General features: G+C 38.8%; 1 protein-coding gene across 2 annotated transcripts in view; it reads left to right on the top strand.

Moving 5' to 3' along the window:
• SPATA6 (spermatogenesis associated 6) overlaps positions 1 to 21,975 on the top strand; it is a 203,048-nt gene that overhangs the window by 18,326 nt on the left and 162,747 nt on the right. For both annotated transcript variants that reach the window (XM_012525152.4, XM_004458492.4), the window contains exons 2-3: positions 2,968 to 3,105; positions 4,364 to 4,412. In XM_012525152.4, coding sequence (XP_012380606.1) covers positions 2,968 to 3,105; positions 4,364 to 4,412 — 187 coding nt within the window. The remainder of the gene's footprint in view (positions 1 to 2,967; positions 3,106 to 4,363; positions 4,413 to 21,975) is intronic.

Raw genomic sequence — 21,975 nt, forward strand, 5'->3', positions numbered from 1 at the left:
GGTCTGAGACTGACTGACCCAAACAGAAGTTCCTGAGTTAAATCTCAGGAAATGTTTGGCTGCTCTCTGATTACCACCAACCCAGGAAATCAGAGAGCTCCCAGGGCAGTCATGGACTTGGGAGACAGGCTGATTAGATTCTAACCTGAAGCTGCCAAGGCGAATTGTGCTTTTCCTCCTGTCCTTCCAGAATTCTTAAACTGCTGTGTTAGTTCTTATGACTTTACTGTCTGATAGTTTCCCAGTAAAATCAGTCATTAAAAGGCTGTTAGGTGATTAGAAGTTCATTGTCCCAGTTAACAGGTCTTGGATTTCTGAGGCAACAGCCTTTTTGCTAGACAAAGGCACTCTACCAGTGTTATAGTTTTTATAACATTTTAACACAGACCTGCAAAGAGAAATTCAGGAAAGCAAAACATGGGCAGAGGTTAATTATGCAAATGTATCATGGCTTGTGACCACGCTGGGGTCCATTTCATTCATCCTGGCTTTTCCCGGTGCCTTTCCATCTCCCTGCTCCCAGGCAGCTAGGTGTGGTTAGACAGGAATATGGGTTATGATGGCGCTGACTTGCTGGGAGGGGTAAACCCTCAGCTCTCTGCCTTTGCCATGCATCCCCCTAGGGGAGGAGGTGGGAAAAGGCAATACCAGCCAAGTTCCAGGCTGCTAAAATGGCTTAAAGAAGCTTCCTAGGCTCTGTACTTTCCTGGGGAACCTCTGTTGTGGCAGGTCTATGATTTAAACTACTGTTCTATGACCCAGCCATCCTGCTGGGGCAAATTTAATACACCCAGGTGCGTGATGTGGACACGGATGTGGAGAATCCCCAAGCGTATGCACGTTCAGACTCTACAGTCTGCTTTATAAACTATAATCATTCTACTCCTTTGCCAATGGCAAGGGAGGGCTCCAGTGTAACCAAAGTTTACTATTTCACACAATTACATGATTTAACATTACCATCTGGAAGCATGAAAACACACACCAGCATTTAATAGACACAGATGGAAACACAAAGCCCATCAGTCTGACTCATAATTCTTATCCCTCTGGCACGGCCACCCCTGATCAACTATTGCAACCTTAGGAAGAGGGTACTTCCAACAGCAAACTCTGAACAAGACTTTTTGCTTACCCTTGCTGTTTACAAAGCAAGCTGATTTGCAGTCCAGCACCAAAACAAAGACTTGTTTCTGGCTAAACCTTTTCACTGTTTAACTTTTATCCAGACCAAGCTTTTATTACAAAAACCAATCCATTTTCCTGTAATCAAGATTTTCCAAATCCAGACCAATTTTTCAGGATGCATTAAGTCTTAAACCCATTAATGTCCTTTTCCACTGTAATCAGACTTTCACTATCTTAGTGAAGGCAGGACCAGAATCAGATGCTAACATGCAGTTAGCTAAACTTAAACATCAGGCTTTTTCTTTTTCTTTCCTTTCAGACCTGGAGAAGACGGCTTTTCCCTGAATTTTGGAGGTACTGGGGTCCTCTTAGGAGTTGATCAGGCTCCCTTTCAAACATTTAAAATTAGGTTTTCCTGACACTATGCCTCCCCCGGGGAAGTCTTACCTTTTTTTGTGATTGGAGTTTTTTGTTCCCAGAATTTTCCTTTAGACCTTTCATTGCATCCGATTCTTTCCAGGAGGACTCTGGTGGAGCCCACATCCTCTTTCTGGACTGAAGGGAGTCCAGGGGTGCCCAGATTTGGGGTTCACTTGAGTCCTCCCAGCTTCCTCAGAGATATCCTGAAGGGGTAGCGAAGTGCTCCCACCTCTGGCCTTTGTTGTGATCCTGGAAGAACCCCCAGAAATATTGTGGAAGCAGAGAGAGCCAATAATCGTGTATGGAAGGCCAGGACTCAGTAATAATTTTGGGAAGGAAAAAATTTATTTATGACTGGTTGGGCTCAGGAACTTTTCTCTTCAAAAATCTGAGCTCCAAGTAAGGTTTTCGGGTTCTTTTTATACAGAGGATATAGGAGTGAAGAGTCAAATGGTGCTTTGTTTGAGTGCTAAATAAGCTTGAGTTAACACATATCTCTCAAATTCCAGGTAGGCTTGAATTAGCATATTTAGTTTGCATCCTTTCTGAATATTCAAAGTCTATAGCGCCTATATCACTTAATTGGCTTTCTGTGACTGGAGTGGTTGGCATGGTTACCAAGGGCATGTCTGCAGTTTTTTATTATTTGACACACACAGCCCGGGTTATTCATGAAGAGATGAATAGCCCCCACCCATAGCCCATATCATTATGTCTGTCACGAGAGCCAGTAGATTAGCTTCAAATGTGACACAAATACCCAAATGGAAAAGCATAGATTTCTCAGAGTGATGGAAGTTAAAAAGCCATTTTACTTAACACTGTAAACACTAGAGTCTTTCTCTTCTTTTTTATATTTATGAGTATTTTTATTGGATTAACAGTATTATTTTTAACCTAATGTTTGAAAAGTCATTTTAGTAGTAGAGTTCGGGCAATTCATATTATAAAAGCAGTTATGGGGAAGCGGACTTGGCTCAATGGATAGGGCATCTGCCTACCACATGGGAGGTCCGCGGTTCAAACCCCGGGCCTCCTTGACCTGTGTGGAGCTGGCCCATGCGCAGTTCTGATGCACACAAGGAGTGCCTGTGCCACATAGGGGTGTCCCTGCATAGGGGAGCCCCATGCGCAAGGAGAGCGCCCCGTAAGGAGAGCCGCCCAGTGCGAAAGAAAGTGCTGTCTGCCCAAGAATGGCACTGCACACACACGGAGAGCTGACACAACAAGATGATGCAACAAAAAGAAACACAGATTCCCAGTGCTGCTGATAAGGATAGAAGCGGTCACAGAAAAACACATAGTGAATGGACGCAGAGAGCAGACAACTGGGGAAGGGGGGAAGGGGAGAGAAATAAATAAAAAATTAGAGAAAAAAAAAAAAAAGGCAGTTACATCCATCTTTCTAATTTCTTTAAGGTAACTTGTCCAGGAGTGGTGCTGAAAGACAAGGAGGACATCTACCTTAGCATCTGTGTGTTTGGCCAATACAAAAAGACACAATGTGTCCCAGCCAATTTTCCACTGGTCTTCAATGCCAGAATGGTGTTTGAAAAGGTAAGTTCAAGTATTTGATAAAGTATTATAAAAAAATCAGAATGGCTCCAATATTTGAATGAAAGCCCAGAACACGAATTATTTTTGCTATGTACTTTTGTTTTAATCAAAATGAAAGTTTTAACTTAAGTCTGGAAGCTTGAAAATAAATATGCAGTATGTTATACATTCAATCAGTTGTCTTTTTTTCTAGATGAATTTATTTCTAAAATTGTCTTAGTCTTTTTTATGTAAAACATGGTACCTTGAATTCTGAATACTCATTTTCATAAAAAATAGAGATGTGTCTCATTAATAGATAAAAATGGGTCATATTTTACTTACAGCTTTCTTATAAAAAATTTTCTGTAAATTTGCCTTCTTTCTGCCCACCCCCCCCAAACGTCCTGCTTTTGGTTCATTATTATCGATCATATTTTTATTTTTTTATTGTCTGCTTCCCTCTCTCCCTCCCTCCCTTCCTTCTTTCCTTTCTTTCCATAGTTACCCAGTTTCAACTCTGTATCATGTGCTGTTCTAGGCACTGTGCATACATGGCGAATAAGACAAATGCCCTCCTTGAAACTTTCATTGTAAATAGGAGAAACAGATAATGATCAAGTAAACATAGGAATAATATAATTTTAAATAATGATAAGTGTCATGATAAGAATAAAGGGGGAGGGTAAGGGGACAGAGAAGAACTGAGGAATTGGGGTGTGTGTCTAATTTAAAATGTGGTCAGAGGGGAGCGGGGGTAGCTAAGTAGTTGAGCGCCTGCTTCCCATATACAAAGTCCTGGGTTCCAGCTCCCATACTGCTTAAAAAAAGCACATACATAAAAAAGTGGTCAGAGAAGGTGATAACATTTAAGCCTGAATTAGGAGGTAGTATCATTCATTGAAAGGTCTGGAGCAAGAACATTCTAAGCAGAGGGAATAGCAAATATAAAGGGTTCTCATTGTGTATGCTTGATGGTTTGGAGGCATACTGATAAAGCTAGTGTGGCTGTGATAACAAATAAGGGGAAGAGTGGTAGCAGGTGAAGTTGGAAAGGGAGACAGAGCCAGCAATTACATTTGTTTATTTAGTTGTAAAATCTTCTATAATGATAATGGGAAGCAGAGAGGAAGTGACAGTTCTCAATATCAAAGGTTTTTTTGGTTGGGAAAGAAATGATATTTTGGGAATGAGAGAAGAAATATAAAGACATATATATATATATATCTTCCTTTTACTTCCTTTACCTCATCCTGCTTCCTATATTCTCCTGTCCTAGGTGTTCCCTGAAGCAGTAGACCCTGGAGATGTGGTTGCACAACTTGAATGTAAGTTTAACTTTTAATTTTTTGATTCTAAGGCGTTTTAGAATTTATTGTCTTTATGCTCTTTAAGGGTTAAGGGTTAAATAAAAGTAAAAAGAATTAATAAGAATTTTAAAAATCATAAGCCAGGACTTTTTTTTTTTAAACAAATCAATTTTATTGATAAATATTAATAAAGCATACAATTTATTTGAAGTAAGCAATCAGTGATATTTGGTATAATCACATAGTTGTGCAGTCAACACTTCAGTCATTATTAGGGCATTTTCATTATTTCAATAATAATAATAATAAACAAAAACCAGACAAACAGAAAAGAAAATTCTTCGCCTCTCGATCTCTCTCTGTTTCCCCTGCTATACATAGCTGCTTATTCTGGCTATTCTTGTACAATTATTTATTTGTTTATTAAGTAGTTTCATTAAGATATATTCACATACTGTATGATCTATCCAAAGTGTATAATCAAAGTGTATGATCACTATGTTGCCAGGACTTTTTTACCCTTTTCAGTATTTCAGAAAATATACCTGTGCTATAGAGAGGCTAGGTGTTCTCTGTTTGGTCTGTAGAAAACAAAGACTTATTTCACTTTTTATTGATGAAGTTGATCTGAAGTGTTCATGATGTAAGGTCAGAGATTCTTGGTGTATAGCAAATGAAGAGAATGATTGATAGAAGGTCAGAGTAATGGTAGCTTAAAATATATATGATTTTTCATTTTGTATTACATTCAGATATGTTAGTAAATTATTTGAAAGAAAAATTTCCAAGTCTGGACAACAGGAAACTCTTAAAAAGTACTAGGACTCAACTCTATAAAAAGATATAACAATTTGTAAGAATAGCAGTGCAAAGTTGTACACTTGGAATAAAGTTCTTTAAGCTCCAGGTATGAAATGAAAAGCTCTAGAATGTAGCCTTTTATACTAGAAAAGTATCTGTTATCACCAGATTGGTCTAGTGTGTAACTGTGGTTCAACAATAAATCCAGCAATATTGCTCATTGTCATCAGCCATCCGATTTCCACCTCTCCACTGTCCCATAGGACTCTCGTATTGTAGGAACATGGAGCCTGGCACTGTGTTAGAGCTTGAACATACAGGGAAGAACAAGTCCTGTGGTCCTTATCTTCATGGAGCTTATAGATTAGTGATTCTTCTCCAGAGAACATTTTATGATTAGGGTCCATATTTTATTTATTTATTTAACGCTGCTCTAACACGATGTATTATATCTTTCACTGCAGCATATCATCTAGGTAACAATTTGGTGCCAGATGTATATGACTTTTACTATGTTTTGAACATCTGCCCGTGATTTGGGAAATGGCCTATCTTAGAAAAAATGAGGATAACTTCATTATTTTGAAATTCTAATGTCAAAAAACCATGGTGCTTTCTTTTTGGTATTTAATTTGAAATTTGGGGGCTATTAAGAAGAACACTAAGTGATATTTATTATTTGAAAACATTTTTGTCTTGATTTCCCTGACTTACTTTTTCTCTTGGGTCTCTTCCTACTTCATTGTCATTCCACTTTTTGGTATCCCCACAGTCATCTTTCTCTCCTGTCTTAAAATATCAGTATTCAACTGACTTTACTTCTCTAATCTCTTTTTACTTAGCTTGTCCAAAGACTTGATTTCATCTATTACCTATCATCTGATGACTTCAATATCAGTCTTTATCCCTGACCTGTCATATGAGCTTTCGGCCCCATTTTCTTTCACCATTTTTTTTTTTTTAGATTGTCTCTTACCTTTTTTTTTGCTTTTCCTGTTTTTCTTCTTTAATAGAAAAATTCTGGATTTACAGAACAATCATGCATAAAATACAGGATTCCCATATATCACCCTACCACCAACACCATGCATTGGTGTAAGAACATTTGCTACAATTGATGATAGCACATTTTTGTAATTGTAGTTTTAGTTAAAGTCCATGGTTTAACTTAGCGTTCACTGCTTGTGTAGTGTATTTCCATGGATTTTTAAAAAAAGTTTTTTTTCTGTTATCATGTATACAAACATTTCCACTTTTAATTATATTCAGATATGTATTTCAAAGCTGTTAATAGTGTTCTCAGTATTAAGCTATCATCACCGTCATCCATTACCAAAACATTTCCATCGTTCCAGCTAGGAATCCTGTACATTTTAAGCCTTAACTTCCTATTCCCTATCCCCACACCCCAACTCTTGGTAACTGATATTATAGATTCTGACTCTTTGAGTTTATTTTTTCTAATTGTTTCAAATCAGTGTGCTCATACAATATTTGTCCTTTTGTGTCATGTTTATTTCACTCAACGTGATGTCTTCAAGGTTTGTCCATGTTGTTGCATGTAATAGTATTTCTTTTTAACAGCTGAAAAGCATTACTTTTTATGTATATAACACATTTTATTTATCCGTTCATTGGTTCTTGGACACTTGTGTTGCTTCCATATTTGGGCAGTTATAATTAATGCCGCTGTGAACGTTGGTATGCAAATATCTGTTTGAGTCCCTGCTTTCAGTTCTTTTGGGAAACACCTAATAGTGGGATAACTGGGATATATGGTAGTTCTATACTTAGCTTTCTGAGTAACTGCCAAACTGTCTTAACAAAGCGGCTGCACCATTTCACATTGCCACCAATGAGTGTTCTCATTCTTCACATCCACCATAACACTTGGTGGATCTTCCTTTTGTTTATAGCAGCCATTCTAATGGTTGTGAAATGGTACCTTGTCGTGGTTTTGATTTGCATTTCCCTGATGGCTAATAATGTTGAGCATCTTTTCATGTGATTTCTGGCCATTTGTAAATCTTCTCTGGAGAGATGTCCTTTCAAGTCTTTTGCTCATTTTTAAATTGGGTTGTTTGTCTTTTTGATGTTAAGTTGAATATATACTGGGTATCCTTTCTAGGATAGGTGGTTTCCAAATATTTTCTCCCATTCTGTAGGTTTTCTTCTTATTTTCATGATAAAGTACTTTGAGGTACAAATGTTTTTTTTATATTGATGAGGTCCTCTTTTTTTTTTTTTTTTTTGTGGGTTGTGCTTTAAGTGTAAAGTCTAAGAAACCATTGCCAAACACAAGGTCCTGAAGATGCTTCTTTACATATTCTTTTAGGAGTTTGATAGTTCTAGCTCTTATATTCAGGTCTTTGATCCATTTTAATAGATTTTTGTATGTGGTGTGAGATAGGGGTCCCCCCATTTTTTTTGCAAATGGAGATTCAGTTGTCCCAGCACCATTTGTTGATGAGACTATTCTTCCCCAATTGAGTGATCTTTGCCACCTTATTCAGAATCAGTTTTCCATTAATGTGAAGGTTGATTTCTGAGCTTTTAATTATTTGTCTATATTTCTGTCCTTATGCCAGTACTATGTTTGTTTGATTACTGTGGCTTGTGATAACATATTAATATTGGGAAATGTGAACCCTCCAACATCATTCTTCTTATCCAAGATGGATTTAGGGAAGCAGCTTTGGCCCAACGGACAAGGCGTCCACCTACCACATGGGAGGTCCAAGGTTCAAATCCGGGGCCTCCTGACCTGTGTGATGAGCTGGCTCATGTGCAGTGCTGATACACACAAGGAGTGCCATGCCACGCAGGGGTATCCCCCACATAGGGGAGCCCTACGCACAAGGAGTGCATCCCGTAAGGAGAGCCACCCAGCATGTAAAAAGTGCAGCCTGCCCAGGAATGGTGCTGCACACATGGAAAGCTGTCCCAGCAAGATGATGCAGCAAAACAAGACACAGATTCTGAGTGCCACTGACAAGAATACAAGTGGACACAGATGAACACACAGCGAATGCACACAGAGAGCAGACAACTGGTGGGGGGGGGGGGGGCGGGGTGGGAAAGGGGAGAGAAATTTAAAAAATAAAATAAAATAAATCCTTAAAAAAAAAAGGATAATAGCTGTTTGGGCCTCCTACCCTTCCATATAACTTTGTTGATTGGCTTTTCAATTTCTGCAAAGATTATTGACATTTTGATTGGGATTGAGTTGAATCTAGAAATTGCTTTGGGTAATAGTAACATCTTAACAATATTTAGTCTTCTAATACATGAACACCAAATATCTTTCTTTCATATAGGTCTTCTTTAATTCCTTTTAGCTCTGTTTTGTAGTTTTCTGTGTACAAGTCCTTTATATCCTTGGTTAGATTTATTCCTAGATATTTGCTTCTTTTAGCAGCTCTTGTGAATGGAATTCTTATCTTGATTTCTTCTTCTGGTTGTTCATTGCTTATGTAAAGGAACACTAATTTTTTGGATGTTAATCTTGTACTCTGCAACTTTGCTGAATTCATTTATTAGCTCTAGGAGCTATTAAATCCTGGATACCCTATGTATATAGGAATTAATAAATGTCATATACAGAACATTTTTCAGAATTTCTGTATATAGGATAACATCTGCAAATAGGGAAAGTTTACTTCTTCCTTTTTGATTCGGATGTCTTTTATTTCTTTTTCTTGCCTGATTGCCCTGGCATGAACTTCGAGTTCAATGTTTTTTGTTTTTTGTTTTGTCTTTATTTATTTTTTTAATGTTACATTAAAAAAATATGAGGTCCCCATATACCCCCCACCCCCTCACCCCACTCCTCCCCCCATAACAACCTCCTCCATCATCATGAGACATTCATTGCACTTGGTGAATACATCTCTGAGCACCGCTGCACCTCATGGTCAATGGTCCACATCATAGACCACACTCTCCCACAGTCCACCTAGTGGGCCATGGAAGGACATACAATGTCTGGTAACTGTCCCAGCAGCACCACCCAGGACAACTCCAACCCCTGAAAATGCTCCCACATCACATCTCTTCCTCCCACTCCCTACCCTCAGCAGCCACCATGGCCACTTTCTCCACACCAATGCCACATTTTCTTCGAATACTAATCACAATAGTTCATGTATAGATTATCAGTAAGTCCACTCTAATTCATACTCTATTCCTCCATCCTGTGGACCTTAGAATGGTTGTGTCCACTCCACATCTATATCAAGCGGGGGCTTAGATTCCACATGGATGCTGGATGCAATTCTCCTGCTTTCAGTTGTAGGCACTCTTGGCTCCCTGGTGTGGTGGTAGACCTTCTTCACCTCCATGTTAGCTGAATGAGGTAAGTCCAGTAAACCATAGTGTAGGAGTTGCAAGTCTGTTGAGGCTCAGGGCCTGGCTATCACATGGTCAGTCCAGAGATTCAGGTCCCCTGGGTATACACTAAACCCCAGCACCAATTATAGATCCAGTAAAAGTAACAGGAGAGGCTTGTGGACAAAGATCACAGCTGAGTCCAGCTCCATCACACAGACACACAAACTCCAAAGCAGGGCCAACTGACACATGGCACTGAACTCCATCTGCCATGACCATAGAACTTGTGTCTCTCTGTAGCCCTCAGAAGAACCAATACCCAGGGTTGCATCTACTTTATCTGTCTCTGGGACTCTGCTGAGGTGTGCATAAGAGCAACCCCTCTGATAACCTCCTGGCTCTTTTTGGAGACTCATAGCTGTATAAACTCATTTGTCCTTTCCATTTCCCCCTTTTATTCAGGTCAAAAAGCATTTTTAACTCCTGGTTTTATATGTAGACTGAGATAGTCTACTGGTCCGAGTTGACTCTTTTATTCAAGGTCATTTTCTTAGTTATATCATCAGCTGGTACTTGGTAGTAATCTCTCAGCACCAGGGAGGCTCATCCCCGGGAGTCATGTCCCACGCTGGGGGGAAGGCAACGCATTTACATGCTGTGTTTGGCTTCGAGACTGGCCACATTTGAGCAACACGGAGGCTCTCAGGAGGTAACTCTTAGGCACCCTGCAGCTCTAGGCCTTGTTCTTATTTCAGGTGCACAGGCTTACAAGCATAGTCATTAGTATCAAGGGCTCATTGTTGGACCTTCCTTCTTTTTTGGTCGTTGCCGTTGCCCTTGGGGAATTGTTGCTGTTCCTTTAGGGACTGTGATAGAGCTCCCCTGGCTAGGAACTCAGCACTCCCTTAGTTGTTGTTTTTAATTGTAACCACTATGAAAATATCCAAACATCTTTATGTACCCTGGATATATGCCCTGGAGAACTCCGTCAACCATGTGTCCCCTGTCAATAACATCCCACACCAGTATTCCTCCCCTGCCATTGCTGAACCTCTCTGTGATCCAAAACTTCTTAAAAAATGAAGCTGAATATATTGCCAGGTTCCATTAACGGTGAAGTGGAATATAGTGATGAGTTTAAAGGTTAGATATAGAATACAAATTAATTTAGAAAAATTAAGGTAAAAATTAATTGGGGGATCAAAAAATTTAAAAATACAAAAGCTTTGTTTTTGATGTTTTGCCTTCCATCACTGCAATAAGTATTGCCCTGTATGCAAATTGGCAAGGCAGCTTCTTCTGTCTTTTCCTCAGTGTCTACGTCCTTTCTTTTTCTTTTTTTTCCCTAATTATTAAGCTTATCTTCACAAAAGTTTTAGATCACAGTAATTCATATATACAATATACAGTACTCCCACATATCCAACATAAAACCCTTTTCCCTTCCACAGCAATAATCTTTTTACATGTTCATACTATATTTACTGAAACTGATGTACAGATATTGAGATAATAGCTTTCAAACAAGATAACATTTGGGTTTACATTATGGTTTTTATTTTAGACTATACAATTTGCTAAATTTTTAACTATTTTATGTTTTACATTATGATTTAAATTTTAGCCTATCAGCCCCTATACATTTTTGGTGTAATTTAACATGTCTTACATCCATCCTTGCGTAATCTTGTGGAACACTTCTGTTGCCCACACTGTTACATTGATTCTATCTATTCAATACCTCTTTGCCCATCCCCTCAGGGCCCACAGTGACAGTCAATCTTAATTGCTTGAAGGGCCATGTTCAGAGATACTTGCAACAGTGTTGAGGGCTTGACATGCTCAACTGCCCTAATGCATTGGGAGCCACTATTTCTCTCGAGAGATACAATTCCCTCTGTTTGAGAATATCAGTCCTCCCTAGGATGTGGGTATACCTTCACTCATTATATGGTTCTCAATCCAATGATATAACCCACTATGGCAAAATGAGCACTCACACACTCCCTAGAAGCATGTCCTGTGTCAGATTATCCCCTTTAAGCATCTTAAACGGGTAATCTTCCTTATTATATTTTTGAAAAAGTTTTCTAAGTATTATACTTTCAACCAGATACCTGACAATCTCCTATGTTCATATGTTCCCCCACCTTCCCCCCAATTTCTTGGGCAATTACCCATCCTCCCATCCCTAGCCCCCCTCAAGCCCTCAAAGCCCCACCCAAAGATAACCCTATGCCCCCGTTTTATCCCTTCCTTGTACAAATACTTACCTCCAGCTTATCATAGATTTCACCCATGTAGTGTCAGCTTACATCCTTCCTCTACCCCCCAATTTCCTTTAAGCCTATCATCCAGTCTCTAGCTCTCTGAGATGGCTTGGTTTACTTATTTCATATCATTGAGATCATGTAGTATTTGTCCTTCAATGCCTGGGTTGCTTCACTCAACATAAGGTTTTCAAGATTCATCCATGTTATCACGTGTGTTTGTAGTGTATTCATTCTTAAAACTGAGTAGTATTCCATTTTATGTATATACCACATTTTATTTATCCATTCATCTGTTAATGGGCATTTGGATTGATTCCAACTTTTGGCAATAGTGAACAATGCTGCTATGAACATTGATATGCATATATCGGTTTGTGTCCTTGTTTTCAGTTCTACTGGGTATATACCCAGCAGTGGAATTGCTGGGTCATATGGCAAATCTATGGCTAGTTTTTTGAGAAACCGCCAAACTGTCCTCCAGAATGGCCAGATCCTTCTGCATTCCCACCAGCAGTGGATGAGTGTTCCCATTCCTCCACATCCTCTCCAGCATTTGTAGTCTTCTGTTTTTTATTTATTTATTTATTTTTAAAAGATTTATTTATTTATTTAATTCCCCCCCTTCCCCCAGGTGTCTGTTCTCTGTGTCTATTTGCTGCATCTTGTTTCTTTGTCTGCTTCTGTTGTCATCAGCGGCACGGGAAGTGTGGGCGGTGCCATTCCTGGGCAGGCTGCACTTTCTTCCGCGCTGGGCGGCTCTCCTTACGGGCGCACTCCTTGCGTGCATCAGCACTGTGCATGGGCCAGCTCCACACGGGTCAAGGAGGCCCGGGGTTTGAACCGCGGACCTCCCATGTGGTAGACGGACGCCCTAACCACTGGGCCAAGTCCGTTTCCCTGTGTTTTTTTTTTTTTATAGCTGCCAATCTTGTGGGAGTAAGATGGTATCTCATTGTGGTTTTGATTTGCATTTCCCTAATAGCTAGAGATTTGGAGCATTTTTTCATGTGTTTTTTAGACATTTGTATTTCTTCTTTGGAGAAGTATCTGTTTAAATCTTTTTCCCATTTTTTAAGTGGGTCGTTTGTCCTTTTATTTTCGAGATATAGGAGTTCTTTGTCTTTGCAAGTTAAAAGTCTCCTATCAGATATATGGTTACCAAATATTTTCTCCCATTGTGTAGGCTCTCTTTTCACATTCTTGACAAACTCCTTAGAGGTGCAGAAGGCTTTAAATTTGAGGAAATCCCGTTTATCTATTTGTTCTTTTGCTGCTCTTGCTTTTGGTGTGAAGTTCATGAAGACATTTCCTATTACAAGGTCCTGTAGATGCTTCTCTACACTGCTTTCCAAAGTCTATATGGTCTTGGCTCTTATATTTAGGTCTTTGATCCATCTTGAGTTGATTTTTGTATAAGGTGTGAGTTGGTAATCCTCTTTCATTCTTTTACATATGGATATCCAGTTCTCCAGGCACCATTTGTGGAATAGGCCATTCTCTCCCTGTTGAGAGGGTTTGGTGGCTTTATCAAATATTATATGATTATATATATGAGGATCTATATCAGAACTCTCAATTCGGTTCTATTGGTATGTGTTTCTCTCCTTGTGCCAATACCGTGCTGTTTTCACTACTGTAGCTTTGTAGTATGTTTTGAAGTCAGGTAGTGTGATTCCTCCAATTTCATTTTTCTTTTTCAACATGTCTTTGGCTATTCGAGGCCTCTTTCCTTTCCAAATAAAGTTCATAACTAGTTTTTCTAGTTCCTTAGAGAATGCTGTGTTGATTTTTATTGGGATTGCATTGAATGTGTAGATCATTTTCGGTAGGATAGACATCTTAATAATATTTAGTCTTCCTAGCCATGAACACAAAATATTCTTCCAATTATTTAGGTTTTCCTTGATTTCCTTGAACAGTGTTGTGTAGTTCTCTGTGTATAAGTTTTTTACATCTTTAAATTTATTCCTAGGTATTTGATTTTTTAATTTACTATTGTAAATGGTATTTGTTTCTTGATTTCCTCCTGAACTTGCTCATTATTGGTGTACCGAAATGCTACTGATTTTTGCGCATTAATCTTATAACCTGCGACATTACTAAACTCATTTATGAGTTCTAGAAACTTTGTTGTAGACTTCTCAGGGGTTTCTATGTATAGGATTGTGTCCTCTGCAAATAGTGAAATTTTGACTTTTTCCTTTCCAATTTGAATGCCTTTTATATCTGGTTCTTGCCTCAGTGCTCAAGCAAGTACTTCTAAGATAATGTTAAATAGAAGAGATGATAGTGGGCATCCTTGTCTTATTCCTGATCTTAGAGGGAAAGATTTTAGGATTTCACCATTGTAAATGATGTTGGCTGTGGGTTTTTCATATATACTCTTTATCATATAAATATCAGAAAATGTCCTTGTATTCCAATCTTCTGCAGTGGTTTTATCAAGAAATGGTACTGTATTTTGTCGAATGTTTTTTCTGCATCTATACATTTGATGTGATTTTCTTCCTTCAGTCTGTTTATATGGTGTATTACATTGATCAGTTTTCTTTTGTTGAACCATCCTTGCATACCTGGAATGAATCCCACTTGGTCATGGTGTATAATTCATTTAATGTGTTGTTGAATATGGTTAGCAAGTATTTTGGTGAGGATTTTGTGTCTAGATTCATTAGAAAATTGGTCTGTAATTTTCCTTTCTTGCGGTGTCTTTCTTTGGTTTTGGTACTAGGGTAATGTTGGCATCATAGAATGAGTTAGGTAATGTTCCTTCTGTTTCAATTTTGGAAGAGTTTCAGCAAGATTGGCATTAGTTCTTTCCAGAATGTTTTGTAGAATTACCCTGTGAAGCCGTCTGGCCTGGGGCTCTTCTTAGTTGGGAGGTTTTTAACGACTGATTCTATCTCTTTACTTGTGATTGGTTTATTGAGATTCTCAATTTCTTCTTTCATCAATATAGGTTGCTTATGTGTTTTTCAGGAATTGGTTCATTTTCTCTGAATTGTCATTTTTGTTTGAACATAGATTTTCAAAGCATCCTCTTATGATAGTCTTTATTTCTGTGGGGTCGTGGTGATATCTCCTTTCTCATTTCTTATTTTGTGTATTTGCATCTTCTCTCTTTTCTTTGTTAAGCTAAGGGTTTATCAATTTTATTGATCTTCTTAAAGAATCATCTCTTGGTTTTGTTTATCTTTTCAAGTGCTTTCTTATTTTCTATTTCATTTAGTTCTGCTCTTACCTTTGTTCTTTCTTTCTTTCTTCTTCCTTTGGGGTTACTTTGTTGTTTTTTTACTAATTCCTCCAAATATGCAGTTAGTTCTTCAATTTTAGCTCTTTCTTCTTTTTTGATGTATGAATTTATGGCTAAAAATTTCTCTCTTGGTACTGCTTTTGCTGCATCCCATAAGTTTTGATATGGTGTGTTATTTTCATTAGTTTCAAGGTAGTTATTAATTTCTTTTGAGATTTCCTCTTTGATCCACTGCTTTTCTCAGAGTGTGCTGTTTAATTTCCATATCTTGGTGTGAAATCTGGGCCTCTGGCCCTTGCAGATTTCCAGCTTTACTCCACTGTGGTCAGAGATATTATTTTGTATGATTTCAATCTTTCTGAATTCATTGAGCCTTTCTTTCTGGCCTAGCATATGGTCTATCTTGGAGAATGATCCATGTGTACTTGAGAAAAATGTATATCCTGCTGTATTCAGGTGTATTGATCTGTATTTGTCTATTAGGTTCAGCTCTTCTAATATACTGTTTAGCGTTTTGTTTCTTTATTGATTCTCTTTTGAGATGTTCTGTCCAAAGTTGATAGTGGTGTATTAAAGTCCCCCACTATAATTGTAGAGGCATCTGTTCTTTCACTTCATTTTTCTAGTGTTTGCCTCACATATTTGGAGGGGCCCTTGTTAGGGGCATAAATATTTATGATTGTTTGTTCTTCTTGAAAGATTATCCCTTTCACTAATACGTAGTGTCCATCTTTGTCTCTCACAATTGTTTTGCATTTAAAGTCTATTTTGTCTGATATTAATATAGCTACTCCTGCCTTTTTTTGGTTATTGTTTGCTTGTAAGATTGTTTTCCAGCCATTCGCTTTCAACCTCCTTGAATCCCTGGGTCTAAGATGTGTTTCTTGTAGACAGCATATAGATGGGTCATATTTCCTTATCCAATCTTCCAGTCTGAATCTTTTGATAGGTGAGTTTAATCCATTGACATTCAGTGTTATTACTTTTAAGGAATTATTTATGTTAGCCATATTTTGCTTGGACTCGTGTTTGTCATATTTTGTTTGTTTTCCTTCTCTTTTTGTCTTTTTTGTTTCTCTTACACTCTCCTCCATCTCTGCTTCTCCTGTTTTTTTCTTTCTTCCTGAAGAACTCCCTTTAGTATTTCTTGAAGGGCAGGGTTCTTCTTGGCATACTCTTTTAATTTCGGTTTATTTGTGACTATTTTGAGCTCTCCATCATTTTTGAATTCTAGCTTAGCTGGGTAGAGTATTCTTGGTTGGAGATTTTTTTGCTTTTAGTACCTTGACTATATCATACCACTGCCTTCTTGCCTCCATGGTTTCAGATAAGAAATGAGCACTTAATCTTATGGAGCCTCCCTTGTATGTGATGGTTCTCTTTTTTCTTGCTGCTTTTAGAGTTTTCTCTTTGTCTTGAGCATTGGATAGTTTGTCAAGTATATGCCTTGGGGTAGGCCTGTTGGGTTTATGGTGTCTGGGGTACGTTGTTATTCCTGGACATGTATATCCATCTCCCTCAATAGGTTTGGGAAGTTTTCAGCCATTATTTCCTCCAGCACCCCTTCTGTCCCCTTTCCCTTCTCTTCTCCTTCTGGGATGGCTATAATACGTATGTTTGTGCGTTTTGCATTGTCAGTCAGTTACCTAAGTCCCGGCTGAATTTTTTCTGTCTTTTTATTGATCAGTTCTACTATCTGTTTGATTTCAGATGTACTGCCTTCCATGTTGCTAATTCTCTCCTCTGCGTTTTCTAATCTACTGCTATTTGCTGAGAGTTTATTTTTGATTTCTTGAACTGTGGTGTTCATCAGCATCATATCTGTTATCTTTTTGTGTATGTCTGCAATTTCTTCTGTATTCTCTACAAGTGTTTTCTTCATATTGTTAATCTCTTCCTTTATTTCATTAAGTTGGTCTCTAATATATGTTTTGAGATCTTTAATTACTTGTCCGGTGTTCTGCTCCTCTTCCTGGTTTTTAGTTTGTTCATTGGATTCGGCTATGTTTTCCTGATTATTGGTTTGGTTTATAGTTTTTTGTTGTTGTCTGGTCATTGTTTTATCTTGATGGGTTTAATCAGTTCCTTAGCTTCTTTGTTAGTCTTGGGGATTAATTAGTTGTTGTTCATGCATAAGTGTTATGTCTTCTCTTTGTCACTTTGTTCTTCTTACTGTTTTCTTGTTGCTGGCTAAGTTCAGTTTGAAGGAAAATATTAGGGCCAGGGAAAGCAAAATGAGTAAGAAAAGAAAATGTATGAAGTAGTATTGGTATTAAATGTTAACACAGCAACAATATGAGATCTAGGAGAATGGACATTAGACTTATGTAAGTTGTGTAGAGTTATAGCAGTAAGTATAGTACCTATAATGAGATAGTCAACTGACTATGGAGAGGAATACAGTATGAATTAAAAGGCCAGTGTTTTCATGAGAGAGGGAAAGAGAAAAGAAAGACAATAATATCAAGAGTGGATAAAAGACAGAAAACAGAACAAAGGTATTAGAAATAAAAAGTCAGTCAATTTGGGGGCTAAAGAAAGGGAGGTGGAATGTAAGAGAAATAGTAGATGATGGAGGATAGAAAGAGGTAGGGGAAAGGGGATAGTGTATGTGGCCAAAATGAATACACACAGAAAAGAGGAAATGGAGGATGAGGAAACACAGCAAATGTGAAGTGCTCCCTGCAGCACCTATTATATGAAGAAAAGAAAAGAAAAAAGAAGAAAAAGAGAAAAGAAAAAAAAAAAGAGAAAAAGGGGGGGAGCAAAGAAAAAGGGGGGAAACAAGGAAGAAAAAGAAAAAGAAAAAAACTAAATAAATGAAAAAGGACCTTGGGGGATAAAATTGGAGAAAAGACCAGGAGACAATGCGATATTAGCAACCACGACCAAAAAAAAAAGAAAGAAAAGAAAAGAAAAGAACCATCATTTCAAGCTAGGAATCCTCTTTGCGTTTAAATAAAACCCTTAGGATCTGATCTTCCCCCTTTCTCCCTTCCTCACTTCTCTCTCTCCCAGGGAAGCAGGAAAACTGCCTGAGAGGTCCGGTAGGAGATTCAAGTGGGTCCTTTCTGAACCAACGCAACACAGAAGGCTATGACTCTTTATTTCCAGCATGAGAGCGCCTACACCTCACCAGAAACCCCAAATATGCTATTGGAAGCTTGGATAGCATGTCCTTCAGTCCCTCCCCCTTAGGTGTGGTAGGGGAGGTCTAATTGATTTTCTGACTCCACCTTCTCCCAGACCAAGTTTCCTATCCCAGGATGTTTAGGTAAATTAATTAGTTGGGCTTCCTCAGCAGATTCACCTCTCCTTTCTTCCCAGACTCTCCCCGGGTCAGCTGGTATATGCCTCCAAGCTCAAGGAGGAAAAAAAAAAAAACACGAAACGCGGAGGGCTAGAGTAATCAAGGACCTCAGATGGACTTCATGGCGCGGTGGATTCAGGAATGGGAAGTCCGTGATATTGCAGACTCAAGGTGTGTGAGTCTCTGGAGTGTGGACTACCAAGGTTTAGGGGATACCGACCTGGGAACCATGTATCCGGTTAACACTGGGTTTGGGAACACTGCAGCACAACAGAGTTTTCAGGGATCACCCTGGCCGGGCTGCCAGCCCTAGGGGGAGGAGTTCCGCCTACAACTTCTGACCTCTGTGTCAGAAACCCAAAATTCCACCTCTTGCAAGAATCTCTTCTGTCACTGTTTCACCAAATTGACATCCAGACACCTCCTGCCCTGCAAGTCCCTGCAACAGCCCACTCAGGTTTTGGGAACACCCCAGCACAATGAAATTTTCAGGTATTGCCACACCTGGGCCGCCAGCCCTAGGGGGAAGGGTCCTGCTCAAACTTCTGACCTCTGTGTAAGAGACTCAAGAGTCTACCTCTTGCAAGAATCTCTTCTGTCCCTGTCTCACCAAATCAACGTCCAGACACCTCCTGCCCTTCAAGCACCCGAAACAGCCTGGTCCAGCAGGACTCCAACCCTGCTCAGCCGCTTCTTTGCAGGAGAGATTATGAGGTGCACTCACTCAGATGCCATCTTGCCCCACCCCTCTTCAGTATTGAGTAACAGTGGTGACAAGGCATCCTTGTCTTGTTCCAGAAGGAAAGCATTCAGTTTTTCTTCTTTATGTAGGAGGTTAGCTGTGGGCTTTTCTTATATGCCCTTTATCATGTTGAGTGTTCTAAGTGTTTTTGTCAAGGAAATGTGTTTATTTTGGCAAATGCCTTTTCTGCATCAATTGAGGTGGTAATGTGTTCTTTTCTCTTCATTCTGTTTGGTCTGTTTCATAAATTGGTTTTCTCGTGTTGATCCAAACATGCGTAATGGATAAATCCCACTTGATCATGGTATATAATTCTTTTAATATACTGTTAGATTTACTTTGCTAGTATTTTGTTGAGTATTTTTGCATCTATTTTCATAAGAGATATTGGGCTATAGTTTTCTTTTCTTCTGGTATCTTTATCCTGCTTTGATATTAGGGTGATGGCCTTGGAGAAGGAGTTAGTGAGTGTTCCCTCCTCTTCAATTTTTTGCAAGACTTTGGGCAGAATTGGAGTCAAGTCTTCTTGGAATGTTTGGTAGAATTCCCCTGTGAAACCTTCTGGTCCTGGGCTTTTTCTTGTTGGGAAGTTATTGATGACTGATTCAATCTCTTTACTAGTAATTGGATTGTTAAGATCTTCTATTTCTTCTTTAGTCAATGCAGGTAGATTGTGTGTTTCTAAGAATTTCTCCATTTCACTTAGGTCATCTAATTTATTGGCATACAGTTATTCATAGTGCCCTCTTATACTACTTTTTATTTTGGTGGTGTCAGTAGTAATGTCCCCCTTTTCATTTCTGATTTTCATTACTTGTATCCTGTCTCTTTTTTTTTTTTGGTCAGTATAGCTAACAGGTTGTTGGTTTTGTTGATCTTTTCAAAGAACTGACTATTGGTTTTGTTAAATCTGTTGTTTTCTGTTTTATTTATCTGTACTCTAATTTTTGTTATTCCCTTCTTTCTCTCACTTTGGATTTAGGTTGCTCTTTTTCTAGTTCTTCCAGTTTTGAGGTTAGGCCTCTGAAATGAAGTCTTTCTTATTTTTTAATATAAGCATTTAAAGCTATAAGTTTCCCCTTAGTATTGCCTTCTTGCCTTCGCTGCATCTCATAAGTTTTGGTATATTATATTTTCATTTTCATTCATCTGAAGATATATTCTTATTTGGCTTACAATTTCTCCTTTAACTGGTTGTTTAAGAGTATTAATTCCATTTCCACGTATTAGTGAGTTTTCCCTTTCTCCCTGTGTTAATGATTATACCTTCATTAAGTTATGATTAGAGAATATACATTGTATGATTTCAATATTTTGGAATTTATTGAGGCTTGGTTTGGAACCCACATGTGGTCTATCCTGGAGAATGATCCATGTGTACTCGGAAAGAATGTGTATTCTGTTTTCATTGGATATAGTGTTCTATATTTGTTTTTTAGATTTAATTGATTTAGTGTATCATTTAAGGCCTGACTTCCTTATTGATCTTCTGAATAGATGGTCTGTCCATAATTGAGAGTGGTGTGTTACAGTCTCCTACTATCAATATAGAGCTGTCAGTTTCTTCCTTTCCAGTCTGCCATTATTTGCTTCATTTATTTTGAGACTCTGCTGTTAGGTGCATGTATATTGTATAATTATCACATCATCTTGTTGACTTGTACCCTTTTTCACTATGTAATGATCAACATTGTCTGTCCCCTCCCCCCCTTTTTTTTATTTGCACAAAGCTGCTGAAAGCAATATACCAGAAATGGGTTGGCTTTTACAATGGAAATTTGTTATGTTAAAAGCTTACAGTTCTGAGACTGAAAATGTCTAAATCAAAGCATCCTAAGAGATGCTGTCTCACCAAAGGTCAGCTGCTGGTGATCCTGGGCCCCTCCCACATGGCAGGGAACAATGGCAGCTCTACCAGCCTCTGCCTTCTCCTCTGGACTCACTGTCTGCCCTCCTTTCTTCTGGGACCCATTGCTTCAGCTTCTTGCTCTCCATGGGCCTTCTCTCTCAGCCTCTGAGGGGTTTCTTTCTGTGCTTCTGTGCTCTGCTTATTTCAGCCTCTCTATCTCTACAGCTTTTTTTCCTGTGTCTGGCTTTTTAGTCCTTGCTTTATAAAAGATTCCAGTAAGAGGATTAAGACCCACCCTGAGTGTTGCAGGCTAATCAAAGGCCCTTAATGGAAGTGATCTAATCAAAGTGATCTGATCAAAAGGTCCCTTAGGATCTAATCAAAATGTTCCATCTAATATAATATCAGGAGTTAAAAATGCTTTTTGACCTGAATCAAGGGGGAAATGGAAAGGATAAATGAGTTTATATGGCTATGAGTCTCCAAAAAGAGCTGGGAGGTTATGAGAGGGGTTACTTTTATGCACACCTCAGCAGAGTCCCAGAGACAGATAAAGTAGATACAACCCCAGGTATTGGTTCTTCTGAAGGCTACAGAGACCCACAGGTTCTATGGACATGGCAGATGGAGTTCAGTGCCATGTCAGTTGGTCCTTCTTTGGAGTTTGTGTTTCTGTGTGATGGAGCTGAACTCAGATGTGATCTTTGTCCACAAGCCTCTCCTGTTACTTTTACTGGATCTGTAGTTGGTGCTGGGGTTTAGTGTATACCCAGGGAACCTGAATCTCTGGACTGACCATGTGATAGCCAGGCCCTGAGCCTCAACAGACTTGCAACTCCTACACTATGGTTTATTGGACTTACCCCACTCAGCTAATGTGGAGGTGAAGAAGGTCAACCACCACACCAGGGAGCCAAGAGTGCCTACAACTGAAAGCAGGAGAATTGCATCCAGCATCCATGTGGAATCTAAGCCCCCACTTGATATAGATGTGGAGTGGACACAACCATTCTAAGGTCCAGAG

Source organism: Dasypus novemcinctus, chromosome 9 (assembly GCF_030445035.2).
Source record: "Dasypus novemcinctus isolate mDasNov1 chromosome 9, mDasNov1.1.hap2, whole genome shotgun sequence".
In the NCBI taxonomy this organism is placed as follows: domain Eukaryota; kingdom Metazoa; phylum Chordata; class Mammalia; order Cingulata; family Dasypodidae; genus Dasypus; species Dasypus novemcinctus.